Genomic DNA, 13,786 nt, shown 5'->3' on the forward strand with positions numbered 1-13,786 from the left:
GAGGATCTGATGAGGGCAGTAACACGGAGGTGACTGAATTTTATTTCAAAGATTTAATAGCTAAAAGCATCGAGTTTGGGCGCGGTGGTAGCTCAGTCGGGTAAGCGCCCGCTTCTCACGCAAGAGATGCGGATTCGAATCACGGCGCTGACATGTACCAATGAGTTCTTTTAACTTAAGTACAATGTATACCATCGCTCTAACGGTGAAGGAAAACATCGTGAGGAAACCTGCATATCTAGATTTAGCACATCTAGATATGTGAACCCACCAACCCGCAGTAGACCAGCGTGGTGGGAAATGGTTCAAGCTTAGGAAGGCAGTTTAGACCTTGGGGATATGCACAAAGGTTCCACTCGAGAGAGCCAGGTGCAGGTACTTACACCCCCACAGAGAATAGAATAGAATCGAGTTTGGGCTATTAAGTATGTTTTTCAAAGAGAGAGAGAAAGATATTTGAGGTTTCCTCTGGATTAGTTAGGTTTACTGGGTTTACTAAATTCATTCGTAACGTAAAATTGTCAATGACGGAATTTCTTCTATAGACAGTAGCCACTAATAAAAACAACGATATATGGCGTGATTTGCAAAAGTACCTATCTAGTCAACCTGCCACGGGGTGACTTCGGTGGGTAACTCAGAATAATACTAATTATATGTTATTGCATCAATAATAAAAAAATCAAGAAAATATTCAAAGTTTGCATCCTCGCTTTTCACGCACACAAATCACAAACTCATGCCTTGTTCTAGGAGCAGGGTCTACCCTGGTGCATTTCCATGACCACTTTTCATTAGCGTCCCACCGGTTTCGATGCTCAGCGGAATAGCACCATTAACCATTATTATTCTGATATATCATCACTTCTTATTCTGAGTTACCCAACATAAAATCACGCTATCTATTGAAAACATTTTTTAAATTAGGATTTGTCTATGGTGTGGTCCCCAAATTTAAGGGTAAAAGCCAAATAATTATATTTTAACCTTTTTTTATACCTATTATATTAAAAGACCTATTCAACGATACCCTACCTACACCATCAAAATAACCGGAAAAAATATCAGCCCCACTTTACTTGTATGGGAGAGGGAGTACCCCAATTTTTTTGGGTACCCCTCATATCTATGCGAAATATCAGCTTGATATCTTTACCCGTTTCTGAGAAAAAGGGCAGTGACAGACAGTCAGTCAGACAGACGGACAACAAAGAGATCTTATAACGGTTGCTTTTTTCCTTTTGAGGTACGAAACTCTAAAAATATGAAAAAATATTATTCTGCCACCAAAAAATATACTTACAAACATACATACATACAATCAAAAACATTACTCTCCTCCTTCGGCAGTTGGGTTAAAACAAGTGAGACTGATTCTGAACTTTTGTTCTACGAGTTTTAAAAATTAACCAAAAAAAACTTTATCATAGAAACTTTGTTGACACGCGTGACTTTTTACCATGGAAAACGATTTTTTTTTCTTCGCGTTTTTGCAAAACTCGTAGAACTAAAGTTGTTCAGAATGACCCCTTGAGTCATCCCCTTTCGGCTTAGTATACCCTTAGTATAACTTATTATCTACACTTTAATACCTGTAGTTACCTTTCTACAAGTAAATACCACATTTGTTTAGAAATCTAATCGGGTTCCGAGTATGGAGAAAAGTGGCACCCCTATTAATTTCTACTCTTTCCTGGTGCCTACCAGTGTAAGTAAGAATTATACTTACTTACCCTAAAATCACCCAAAATGTACTTGAACATAATTGTCAATAAAGTTGGCGAGTAAAAGTTTATCGACCCACTGTGCAAACTAACATGTGTGCGTGTCACTGCGTGTGCTGTGTGAAGAGCATTGAAAACCCAAAATTGGCGCGGCACGTCACCCTGTAAGGGCCCTTAAAGAAAGAAAGAAACATTTATTTGACACACTGAGACAGACAAATACATATTAATGCACCGCTTGCAAGAATAGAATAGAATAGAATATTGCTTTATTGAATACCACAGAAATCAGACATACAAAAAACATACTTATAGACTATAATATATATAGACTGAGGGCGATCTCTTACAGGCAACCTTATGGCCTGGGTCTCCTATTTACGCCGTAGGTCGTGTCCAGCGTCACGCAGTAGGCCGCGTCACGATGCTCACTACGCCTACGACTACGCGCCAACGTCGGCGTGTGAGGGAGACCGCATCAGTACATTTCTATAGTGAGCATCGTGACACGGCCTACGGCGTGACGCTGGACGCGACCTACGGAGTAAATAGGAGACCCGGGCCTATATATTGCAGACAAGACAGCGTCCGTTCACCGTTCAGGTGAACGGACTGTAAGCCTATTTTCCACTGTGTAGTGGGTAGTGAAATTACAATGAGGTGGAAAATAAAAATATCAGACACATTCTGATATTTTTATTTTCCACCTCATACAGTTATTAATATTTATTTATCAAAACCCTGCCTCACACAATATTTTATAACTCAAATAGGTCTAAAATGAGACCAGGGATTAAGTCCTTATAATTGTCTGGTTGAAGTATACAAGGTATTGCAAGGAAATTACATTAAAGTGGGGAGACCAAAGGTTCTACCCCTGTGTTTCACGCCACAGGGATAGAAAGATGGTATTAACCCCAGAGAAACTTCTATATTACTTCAATGGGATAGCAGTTTAACATTAAGGCCCCGTAACCGAAGGACGTTGATAGCCTAGCGCCTACAAAAGGTTCAAAGTGCAATTTAGATACTACTGCCCGTTCTAACGGGGCTCCCTACGAAGTAAAAAAAATAAAATAAAGGTTTTAACCCGCTAGAGTCCACCCGGGTTCTGCCTTTGCAATCCTACATTCAGCAGCGGCGTTAGAAGGCTGATGCCGCTGAAGATTAATGGAAATCCTAAGGAAATTCCTCAGTATCCGCTCAACGAACATACAACGGCCAACCTGGACTGTCGGACGGGGCCAGGACAGGAGCTCCGGACGGCTCGTGGCTCGCTGACGGCTCTGGTCACCAACGACACCTTCTGGAATCGCGAGAAACAGCCTTGGGTCAAGGATGGGTCGGTAAGGACAGCGAAGGCCTAGCTAACATGTCTCAAGTGACGTGTCTTGAATGGCCCCTGGGTATTTCTAACCTAAAACCTACGGTCAATCACTAATCAAACAATTATGGGAAGGTTAGAGCTTGTCTCAAAGGCGGTAGCTTTGCTGTTTAAACGTGACACTTGCAAAATAACCTAATTGACACGTGGAAGGTCATGGCGCTTACCTTGGAGGTTGGGGTCAGGTGACACGCGTCTGGCAATCGCACGCTTCACCGGGCAGGATTGAAATTGCTGTAAAAGAAATACGCGAGAGTTAGACGTTGCTACGTGTAGGGATGAAGACAAGGCAGATGGCTTTCGAAATCCAAAGTCATCGGAAATCGAATAAGAACGAAATGCTAGTTTACTCACTCGGCAATTCAGGTTAGGTACACATGGTGTGATGCTGCGTGGGTGTCTGTGGCACGTATCTGGTAACTGCAAAGAAACAACTTAGTCAGAATCTATCCCGTAGACCAATCAGATAACCTGAACCCACGATCGAAATACTCACCAGGAAATATGAAGCAAGGAACTTGGTACCAATACGGCCTGCGCCACGCGGGCGGGAAGAAAAATCTAACCACACATTTACTCCAGACGTTCTGACAGATAATGGTTTGCCTCCTTGCCAGTTCCGAAAAAGCCGTCACCGGGGATGTCAGCTCATCGTCACAAAACTACTCTGTGGCCAGTCAGCACGATCATTGTTCTGAGCGTCATGTCGCCACTGACCACTGTCCGATGACGATCTAGCACGAGTTTTCTCAAAGGACCACAGACAACAACTGAAAATCTATCCTGTGTGTCGAATTTGACAGCTGATACTTGACAAGACTAACAAAGTAAACAAACAGAATGTAAACAATAAACGAAATGTTAAGTTACAAAAATAATGGTGTTACAGTACCCCCGTCCCCACCAGAATTTTTCGAGGGTACGAGAAAAATTCAAAGATGGCCCTCCATCTTTAAATCCTAAACACCTAAAACAATCGGAATATGTGGGTCACTCATTTAAGAGAAACCTAAATCAAAGATAATAGCTGGAAAACCCAGTGAATATCAATAAGGTTAAGATCACTCACCGACTCAGTAGAGTCCCTAAGCAATGAGATAAACCCTGAAATAAATTAAATGGAAAATCCCACAAAAAAAAAAACTCCACGACGCAAAGTGAATGAGTCCTTAGCATTGTTGGCCTACTCAATAGAGTAAGTCAACACACACAAAGGTGGCCTACGAAACTATTCACTGACTTTGCAACACAACGACGCATAGTAAATGAGCCCTTGGCATTGCTGGCTTACTCAATAGAGTAAGTCAACACACACAAAGGTGGCCTACGGAACATCAATTCTACAGAGAATATCCCTGGCGTGACACTCTGTCTGGTTCCCATTGCTATCTTCAAGAATATAGACAAATCCAGACACTTGTTGAACTACTGTATACCTCTCGTAATTCGGAGTCAAACTAGCAGTCAAGTACGACTTTGAATCCATGCTTCGACGAACCCTACTGAGTTGGCAATCCTGTGAGCGACGACCACGAACTACCAAACTGGCAGTAGCGTTATCAGCCGGTACACACTTCGAAGCACTCAACTCGTTGCATGAGTTCAAATGTCTAACCTCACTTGCATACGGTTCCCTGCTTTTAGAGACTCCTCTTTTATTGAGTAGGTTCAGAACATCAGGTGCGATATTAAAAGCACGCCAGAAATCTATACCTAACAGCAATTCTGAAGAAATATCAGGAACGACATAAAATTTCACGAAAGCCGTAACATCCTCTACAGTCACCGGTAAAATCTTAAAACCAGAAACCGGAGAATGTGATCCATTAGCCGTGATAATGGATTTCTCCTCAGCTGGATACAACGTACCACAACTGGAGAGGGATTGGGCCGCCTTTCCGCCAATGACCGAAACTGTAGAACCCGAATCCAACAACCCTCTGCAACGATGGTGGTAAATCGCGACATCTAAATAAGGACGCAAGCCACTGTCCGCGTCTCCATCACCTGCCTCTTCACAGCGGCGGCGACGGCGGTGGCGGCGACGGCGACGACGACGACTACCACTGCCGGAGGATTTGGTTCCAGGCTGCTCGTTGTTCACGCTTACCCCAGCAACGGTTGGTCCAGCAGGATCTGGCTTTTGTTGTAGTTTCGGTGGCTCAGCGACTGACGGACCACACCGTGGACACGTGTGCAAGGTGGCACCCTTTAAACCACAAGAGTAACACAATTGGGTGGGTGGTGCACTACATTGCCAAAGGCCATGTCCAAGAACCCTGCAACGAACGCAAAATAAGTCCACCTCGGTGTCTACGGCGTTAACCGAAAGTCGGTTCCTAGCCTGATAGGCTAAGTCCGGCGCTACCGAATTCGCAGAAACTCGGGGCGGCTCCGCAAAAGAGTCTGCTCGGTATTTGGCGTACTCCAGCTGCCTACAGCGTTCCTTCAGCTCGTTCCAGTTCCCGACGTTTGTAAGAGCAAGCTGACTCGTGTAAAACGGTCTAAGGTTACCTTGTACTATCTCCAGCTGCTCTGACTCCGGTAACGGCACGCTGAGCCTAGAAAAATAATTCCGCATTGTGCTTAAGTACTTTATGATGGATTCATCAGCACCTTGTGTCCGCGACCGCACCTCCTGTAATAAACGCCGATTATAATCGAATGGCAGGAACTCCTCATACAAACGAGCCTTAACCTCTTTCCAACTCGAGACCTCCTCCTTGACACCCCGAAACCAAAACAAGGCGTCACCGCTAAAAATTTCTGCGACGGAATTAAATAACGTCTCCTCAGAGATACCTCGAGAATTGCAAAGCTCCTCCAGTCGCTGCACGAATGCCTGTACACTATCACTGCCGTTAAAGACAAGGTTCAGTTTTTGGATCTGTGTGTGGTCCACCTTAGGACATGGCTCTATACACCCTACGACAGGGATATCCTGTTTCTTTTCCTGCTCCTGATAAGCTTTAGAAATGTACTTCAGTTCGCTGTCCCTAGATTCGAGTTGTAAGAGCAAGTCCCCGAGCATACAAGTCTCCTCCTTACTGACGGCATTTATACGACCTAAGCGGTGATATAAATGGTTAGCCAATGATTCGCAACGCTTGATGTGTTTTAACTGCAAATTTGGTTTTGAAAGTGAGCTCTGCAAGTCTTTAATTTTGTTTTTAACTTTTTCTAACTCTGAGGTAACATCTCCCTCAAAGTAAATAACCTCGTCCGAAGGCATCCGCGTAGCTAATTCTGTTAATTGTAATCTTAATTGGTCCGCAGTGGCCTCAGGTTTGACACCTCGGACTGTGGCCTCGTATGTCAATTCATCTTTTAATAAAAGGTTGAAACATATCGGACGTTCCCCCATGATGTTACAACAATATGGATCTAATCCCTAAGGTAGCACACGTTCAAATCAATTTGTGACCCCAGGCTGTATCAACGTTCAATGTAAAGGTCGAACAATAAACACCAATATAAAAATAAATGCTTTCCCATTAAAGTGTGTTTCAGTAAGTCTAAGTACGGTATTAAGCTTAAGTAAAGTTAAGTTATAACTGACAGTTAAATGGTTATGTAAAACACGCAACGTTCAATGTAAAAGCAGAACAATAGATAACAATATCTTCAAAATAAATGCTTCCTCCTTAAAGTATGTTTCAGTAAGTCCAGGTACAATATTAAACTTAAGTAAAGTTAAGTTATAACTGACAGTTAAATGGTGTGTAACACAATATATTAACTCATAAAAGGTTGACCTTGTAAAAAAATTTGGTTATTTTTATAGAAAATTGATAAAACAAAACTGTAATTATTAAAAGTTGAGTGTTTAAGTTAAACAGACAATAACAATGTCTCAGCAAAATTGCTTAAAAACAATCACCAACTGTTCAATATTTAATTGTTCAATAATTAACTAAATAAAATTCCAGCAGAAGGTTTTCCTTTGAATAACGTTTGGAATAAGAAATTATACAAATTTAACGCAATCTCAACAAAAAATAAGGCATGTTAAGTCAATAAAATAAAATGTCTGAAATAAGAGGTTAAAAAATTTTAACACAATATCCACACGAAAAAATATAGCCTTATTAAGTTAATAAATTAAAAAAAAGGAAACCTTCTGCAGTGATTCTCTGTCAGCACGTCACGATGACACACGCAAAACACACACAAGAAATTATAATACTAATTAATTTCTAATTACCCCCCCGGGTGGACTCAGGCCTGTCTAAGCGATAGATTAGACTATAAGCTAACGGATTAAACTCTGCTCGGGCGCCAAATGTAAGCCTATTTTCCACTGTGTAGTGGGTAGTGAAATTACAATGAGGTGGAAAATAAAAATATCAGAATGTGGTACAGTTATTAATATTTATTTATCAAAACCCTGCCTCACACAATATTTTATAACTCAAATAGGTCTAAAATGAGACCAGGGATTAAGTCCTTATAATTGTCTGGTTGAAGTATACAAGGTATTGCAAGGAAATTACATTAAAGTGGGGAGACCAAAGGTTCTACCCCTGTGTTTCACGCCACAGGGATAGAAAGATGGTATTAACCCCAGAGAAACTTCTATATTACTTCAATGGGATAGCAGTTTAACATTAAGGCCCCGTAACCGAAGGACGTTGATAGCCTAGCGCCTACAAAAGGTTCAAAGTGCAATTTAGATACTACTGCCCGTTCTAACGGGGCTCCCTACGAAGTAAAAAAAATAAAATAAAGGTTTTAACCCGCTAGAGTCCACCCGGGTTCTGCCTTTGCAATCCTACATTCAGCAGCGGCGTTAGAAGGCTGATGCCGCTGAAGATTAATGGAAATCCTAAGGAAATTCCTCAGTATCCGCTCAACGAACATACAACGGCCAACCTGGACTGTCGGACGGGGCCAGGACAGGAGCTCCGGACGGCTCGTGGCTCGCTGACGGCTCTGGTCACCAACGACACCTTCTGGAATCGCGAGAAACAGCCTTGGGTCAAGGATGGGTCGGTAAGGACAGCGAAGGCCTAGCTAACATGTCTCAAGTGACGTGTCTTGAATGGCCCCTGGGTATTTCTAACCTAAAACCTACGGTCAATCACTAATCAAACAATTATGGGAAGGTTAGAGCTTGTCTCAAAGGCGGTAGCTTTGCTGTTTAAACGTGACACTTGCAAAATAACCTAATTGACACGTGGAAGGTCATGGCGCTTACCTTGGAGGTTGGGGTCAGGTGACACGCGTCTGGCAATCGCACGCTTCACCGGGCAGGATTGAAATTGCTGTAAAAGAAATACGCGAGAGTTAGACGTTGCTACGTGTAGGGATGAAGACAAGGCAGATGGCTTTCGAAATCCAAAGTCATCGGAAATCGAATAAGAACGAAATGCTAGTTTACTCACTCGGCAATTCAGGTTAGGTACACATGGTGTGATGCTGCGTGGGTGTCTGTGGCACGTATCTGGTAACTGCAAAGAAACAACTTAGTCAGAATCTATCCCGTAGACCAATCAGATAACCTGAACCCACGATCGAAATACTCACCAGGAAATATGAAGCAAGGAACTTGGTACCAATACGGCCTGCGCCACGCGGGCGGGAAGAAAAATCTAACCACACATTTACTCCAGACGTTCTGACAGATAATGGTTTGCCTCCTTGCCAGTTCCGAAAAAGCCGTCACCGGGGATGTCAGCTCATCGTCACAAAACTACTCTGTGGCCAGTCAGCACGATCATTGTTCTGAGCGTCATGTCGCCACTGACCACTGTCCGATGACGATCTAGCACGAGTTTTCTCAAAGGACCACAGACAACAACTGAAAATCTATCCTGTGTGTCGAATTTGACAGCTGATACTTGACAAGACTAACAAAGTAAACAAACAGAATGTAAACAATAAACGAAATGTTAAGTTACAAAAATAATGGTGTTACAGGACGAGACCATCATGTTAGAGTAACCCCCCTGTACTGAAGTCATTTAACCCCGAGACGTCCCCATCTGTAAACAGCGAAGCAGTTGTATTTCAATAAGTGTCGTTAGGAACCCATTTCCCCCAAACGCACACAACTTGGGGAACGACTAATGGCTGTAATGTCGCTGTGTTCAGCATGCAAATATAGACCTTGTAGCTGACATTGATGTTTTACATGGAATTTGATGTATTTTAGTTATTGCCGGTTTATTTATACAATATAAGAAAATGTTGCAATCAATAATAGGCTGCTTAAATACATATAGATTATTTATCGTGGTTATTCCCGTCCTATACTCTTGCCAATTGTTATAAATTCAAAATAACTAAGTACCTTAACCTATGTATTTGTCAAAGTCCAACCATTTTCAAACACAGTATTCTAAAGAAAGCCCACATCCCTGACCTGTTATCTCACCCTTGAGCTCTATCAATGTTAAATACTAAATGTAAAACGTCATAGTTTGACATCTTCGATAAGCTAACGGTGTTGTTTTTACAGAAACACGTTTCATATCTCAACAGGCGCCCTAACACACTGTACTTTTTTTAATTTAAACTGTATATGAAACAAAGTATTAACACCTCTTTCTATCTGTCTATCGGGTAAATTACTAACGACATTTATGAATAGTGTGTGATGGCACTCTGCCATAGCAATAAATGCATTCAGCTAGAAATACACCATTTGTTATTACAAGTTACACGGATCTATTAGACATTCTGTGCAACGATGCATATTGTAGGTCCATTTCGCATTGGTGCGTGGAAGTCCATAACCTTATAATCTGTAAAATCTGTCTATACATGGTGTAATTGTGCTACGTAAAGCAAAGTCTAAAGCAAACTATAGCGATTCTTAAATTTAATTGAAAGAAAAAAACAGTGCCTAGATTATTTAAATACATTGCTCAAGCCTGGGCCGCAATGGGTCCGCGTGGTGGACTAACTAAAACGTTTCCTTGACTGGAAGGAGACCTGTGCCCCAGTAGTCGGTAGGTGATGGGTTGTGATGATGACTTTATCTACACAAGCTATAATTTCATTATCAATGGTTGCGTTAGAGGAAAAGATCCACCTAACACGACAGGAGCAGCCCACAACGCAACTAGAGTGTGGGAACGGCGCATGCGGCATTGCGTATTGCGCAATCCAGTTGCATTGTCGCCGCGACTGCAATTAGCCATTACGAGTTGCCAGTTACACGCCACACTGCGTTACCTATTGCGTGTCACTGATACCGCGTCTTGCGTGCGCGAGTTATTGCACACACGTGCTGATAGATAGCGCTGTCGTCGCGGTAATTTAATGGTGATTAGGTGGTGCGTTGGCTGGGAGTTGACCTTTTGCGAATAATATAGAGCAGGACGGATTGAAAATGTTTTCTCAATTACTTTAGGCAATATGATAACTTAATTATATACTTTTTAGATTATTTACTTTAATGATATCCCATTCCACGGGGAAAAGACATCTGTTAAACCCTTATTACATTCGAATAATTGTAGTTTTTGTTTGTGTCATATGTCTTTCCCCGTGCAATGAGATATAAGTAGGTATATACATTTAGAAATACCTTGTTTGGGAACTGATGCTTGAAAAGTTCGGTGATCAATGCTGTCGGATACGCATATATCAAGTAATCCTATGATTCCTGCGGCTCTCTCTCCTATTATGTAGTTCTTATTGTATTTATGTAGCGTTCCAGACGCTCTTACGAAATTGTTTATGCAATACCAAATCACCTTATTTCTCAAAAGACTTCGAAAAAGACCTTGGCAATGTCTAATCAAATACCCGTCACGTATCGTATTGTATTGTTTGTACCTATCGGCCGATCGGACAAATTCTAGTTACTTTTGACGTAACAAAAGTTTCTAATTCGGGCCAGAGAAATGAGATTTCAGGTCACGTTTCGCTTATCAGATCTCTGAACTAGGTGTCCGACAACAGTGGCCTGCTAATGAGCACGTCTTTGGGTCAAGGGCAAGTCCGACCGACATCTTGAGTGATTGTATGTTTTTAAATTCTTGACTGCAGTGATCAGAACTATGAGACCCGCAAAACTCTAAATCTGAGTCGAAGAAGAAATTAAATTAATACATTCATAACAGTAGGTAACCATTTTGCTACGAAATTTTGGCACACCTACGCCTCCTAAGGCGTGCGAGTAATAATGATCACATCATCACAACCCATCTCGTCCCCACAGCTGGGGGGCAAGACTCCTTTCAATGAAGGAAGAGTTAAGCCTAGTCTACCACGAGGAATTCGGATTGGTGACCAAAACGTCCAAAACATAATGTTCTACCTCAACAAAATCTAAAATAAACAATATTCATAAATATATAAGCAATCATAAGCTCTATTCACACACCTTCCACTGCGGCAACCAACAGTTACTTAAGTAACAAACTTAAACATTAAGTCACATTCAAGAGAGCATTTCACACGCTTTTCCATACAAATAGCGTGGAGCTCGAGTGTGTAAATCTAATTTATATACTGAATAGGGCTGCAAGTACACGTCATTTCGATGCAAATCGCATTATCTGTGACGACTTTACTCAAGTGCGTAGATATTACGTTTCTATGACGCTTAAACTCTAGATAAGTTATCGTGATAGTAGACAAAGGAAATGGAAGTGTAGTTTGAATAATGTTTTAATAACTTACAATAAGTATCATCTAGCTAAGAACTAAAACTGGTCGGTTGGTTAGTGACCCTGACTGCTATTACGAAGGTCGGGTTCCATTCCCGGCTGAGGCAGATATTTGTTTAAAGACAAACATTTGTACTCGGGTCTTGGGTGTTAATAAGTATGTATATGTATATATCTATCTGTGTCAATATATCAGCCGTCCGAAGCCAATATTACAGGCTCTACCTAGTTTGGGGACGGATGGCTGTGTATGAGATGTCCCCACACATCATTATTTGTATACTTACCTACTTACACACTTTCAATAGCGTAAAAAATAGCCCTAAGCGATCTAGCAGCACACTCATAATCCTATTCGCGACTCTTTCCCCACTATCGAGAAACTAAAAACTGAATCACAACATAATTCATAACGTAACGTAATTCCAACAACAATATAAGTTATGCCACCGCTCGTTGCAACTGGAAAGCAATTTCAAAACGAATAGCAGCCAGCCCAGCCCATTAGAACAGAAAATTTTGCCTGATAGGAAAACACAAGCACTTTTAAAACTTAATAACAGTGTGACCTGAACGCCATTATTGTAGAAGGTAACGCTTAGATACAGGCTGCTCTGTCGGTGAGTGAGCAAGCGTTTTTGCAACGAATAGGGGTGTTGTTTAGTTGACAGTAGGTATTTGTCTATGGCTTTGTAGCAAAAAAAGAAAGGCTGATCAGAATAGAGATTTCTTATTGTTATTGTTACTGAGTAATGACCATGTGACAAGATGAATATTCGGCATTCATGCTTACTCTCGGCTCGATGTACCTAATAAAATGACGAATTTTACCATTAAGGCCGGTATTCGATCCCTAGTTAACTCAACCATTGGTCAAAGTCACGTGTCAAAAATGACAGGTGCATTTGAATTTTGTTGGATATTAAGTAGGTAATAGTTACCATAATTGACCAATGCTTGAGTTAACTAACTGCGGATCAAAAAACTGCCCCTTAGTATCTAGTGGTAATGTCAGTCGCCACCTTAAGACACTCGCTACATTCTGCCACCAACAGCTCGCCCTGCAAGCTATTTGCAGTGTTACGCCGTGTAACAACGCTCGACTGTCAGCTATTATCATAGCATTTTCACGCTGGAAGCGGATTAGCGGATATTAGAAAATGTAAGCTGCAAGCAGCCGCTTTGTCAAGCTGCAGACGCTAAAAAGATATAAAATGTCGTATCTCCTGTCTTTTCAAGCTGCGGCATGTCGCTGTTGTGCTGTTGGAACATGTAAAAAGAAACAAAAGGAAGTCACATAAAGTGTGCAACTGACTAAAATTTCAAAATAATGACTGTTTGGCATTTTTTTTTATTTCAATTTTATACTTGCATATAAAATAATGCTTACGAATATGTTTTGTCTTTCGTCATTTGGTATCACGTTATTAATAATAGCCTCAAGCTATTTTGAGTACAAGTTATTATTTCAAAGAAAATACAACACCTTACAGTTAAAATTTTCATATAAAAAATATAATCTTTCGCAATGAATGAATAGAGCATTTAATAAAAGCTTTCAAAATTGAGAGAGAAATATTCCTTTTAGCAGAGAATAGTTCGTTAAGATGCACCTTGTACCCTGGTGGGTACAAAATCCCTGCTTACTGTAGGTACAGATAGTAAATAGGTACACAGGGTTCAAGGCAGGTAACTGGATTAGTGACGCGCAAGAGAAAATAGAGCTTCTTCGCTATCGATAGCCGATAAAATGTTGTTTTGTTGTGTGAACAAATAATTAATTGTATCATAAGTGAAATATAAGTTCGGCTTATTTACGAATAAAATTGACATTATTTATTGGGGGTTGTGTTCTGTTGTTATTCATAGTATAATAATTCCTGTGTGAAATATTCAATGGTTGTATGAAGAAGACAAAAGTTGAGTGCGGAAGGAAGAACCTTATGTCCAGAGGTTTAAGATTGTTGACTAGTTCTGCTTCTAACCGTGTCGGTCCCAGAGTGCGCCTGACCTATATAGGGTACCTACATACCTCTACAGTTGACACTTCAACTTTA

At 41.1% G+C, this 13,786-nt stretch overlaps 1 protein-coding gene and 2 long non-coding RNA genes across 3 annotated transcripts in view; all 3 read right to left on the reverse strand.

The window, feature by feature from the left end:
* LOC125489439 overlaps positions 1-13,786 on the reverse strand; it is a 104,641-nt gene that overhangs the window by 8,820 nt on the left and 82,035 nt on the right. The window lies entirely within an intron of this gene.
* Positions 2,436-6,625, reverse strand: LOC125489437. The gene is made up of 4 exons (XM_048625305.1): positions 3,605-6,625; positions 3,463-3,528; positions 3,276-3,342; positions 2,436-3,030 (listed from the first exon to the last, which is right to left on the reverse strand). The coding sequence occupies exon 1, from the start codon at positions 6,470-6,472 to the stop codon at positions 4,433-4,435; it is 2,040 nt and encodes a 679-aa protein (XP_048481262.1). The 5' UTR covers positions 6,473-6,625; the 3' UTR covers positions 2,436-3,030; positions 3,276-3,342; positions 3,463-3,528; positions 3,605-4,432.
* Positions 7,461-9,025, reverse strand: LOC125489438. Its single transcript, XR_007266992.1, has 4 exons — positions 8,635-9,025; positions 8,493-8,558; positions 8,306-8,372; positions 7,461-8,060 (listed from the first exon to the last, which is right to left on the reverse strand). It is a non-coding gene; the product is annotated as an uncharacterized LOC125489438 (long non-coding RNA).

This window comes from Plutella xylostella, chromosome 14 (genome assembly GCF_932276165.1).
Source record: "Plutella xylostella chromosome 14, ilPluXylo3.1, whole genome shotgun sequence".
Taxonomy (NCBI): Eukaryota; Metazoa; Arthropoda; class Insecta; order Lepidoptera; family Plutellidae; genus Plutella; species Plutella xylostella.

What these genes read in the sequence shown, in the direction of transcription:
- LOC125489437 (XM_048625305.1), bottom strand. Translation starts at nt 6,472, where the DNA reads ATGGGGGAACGTCCGATATGTTTCAACCTTTTATTAAAAGATGAATTG.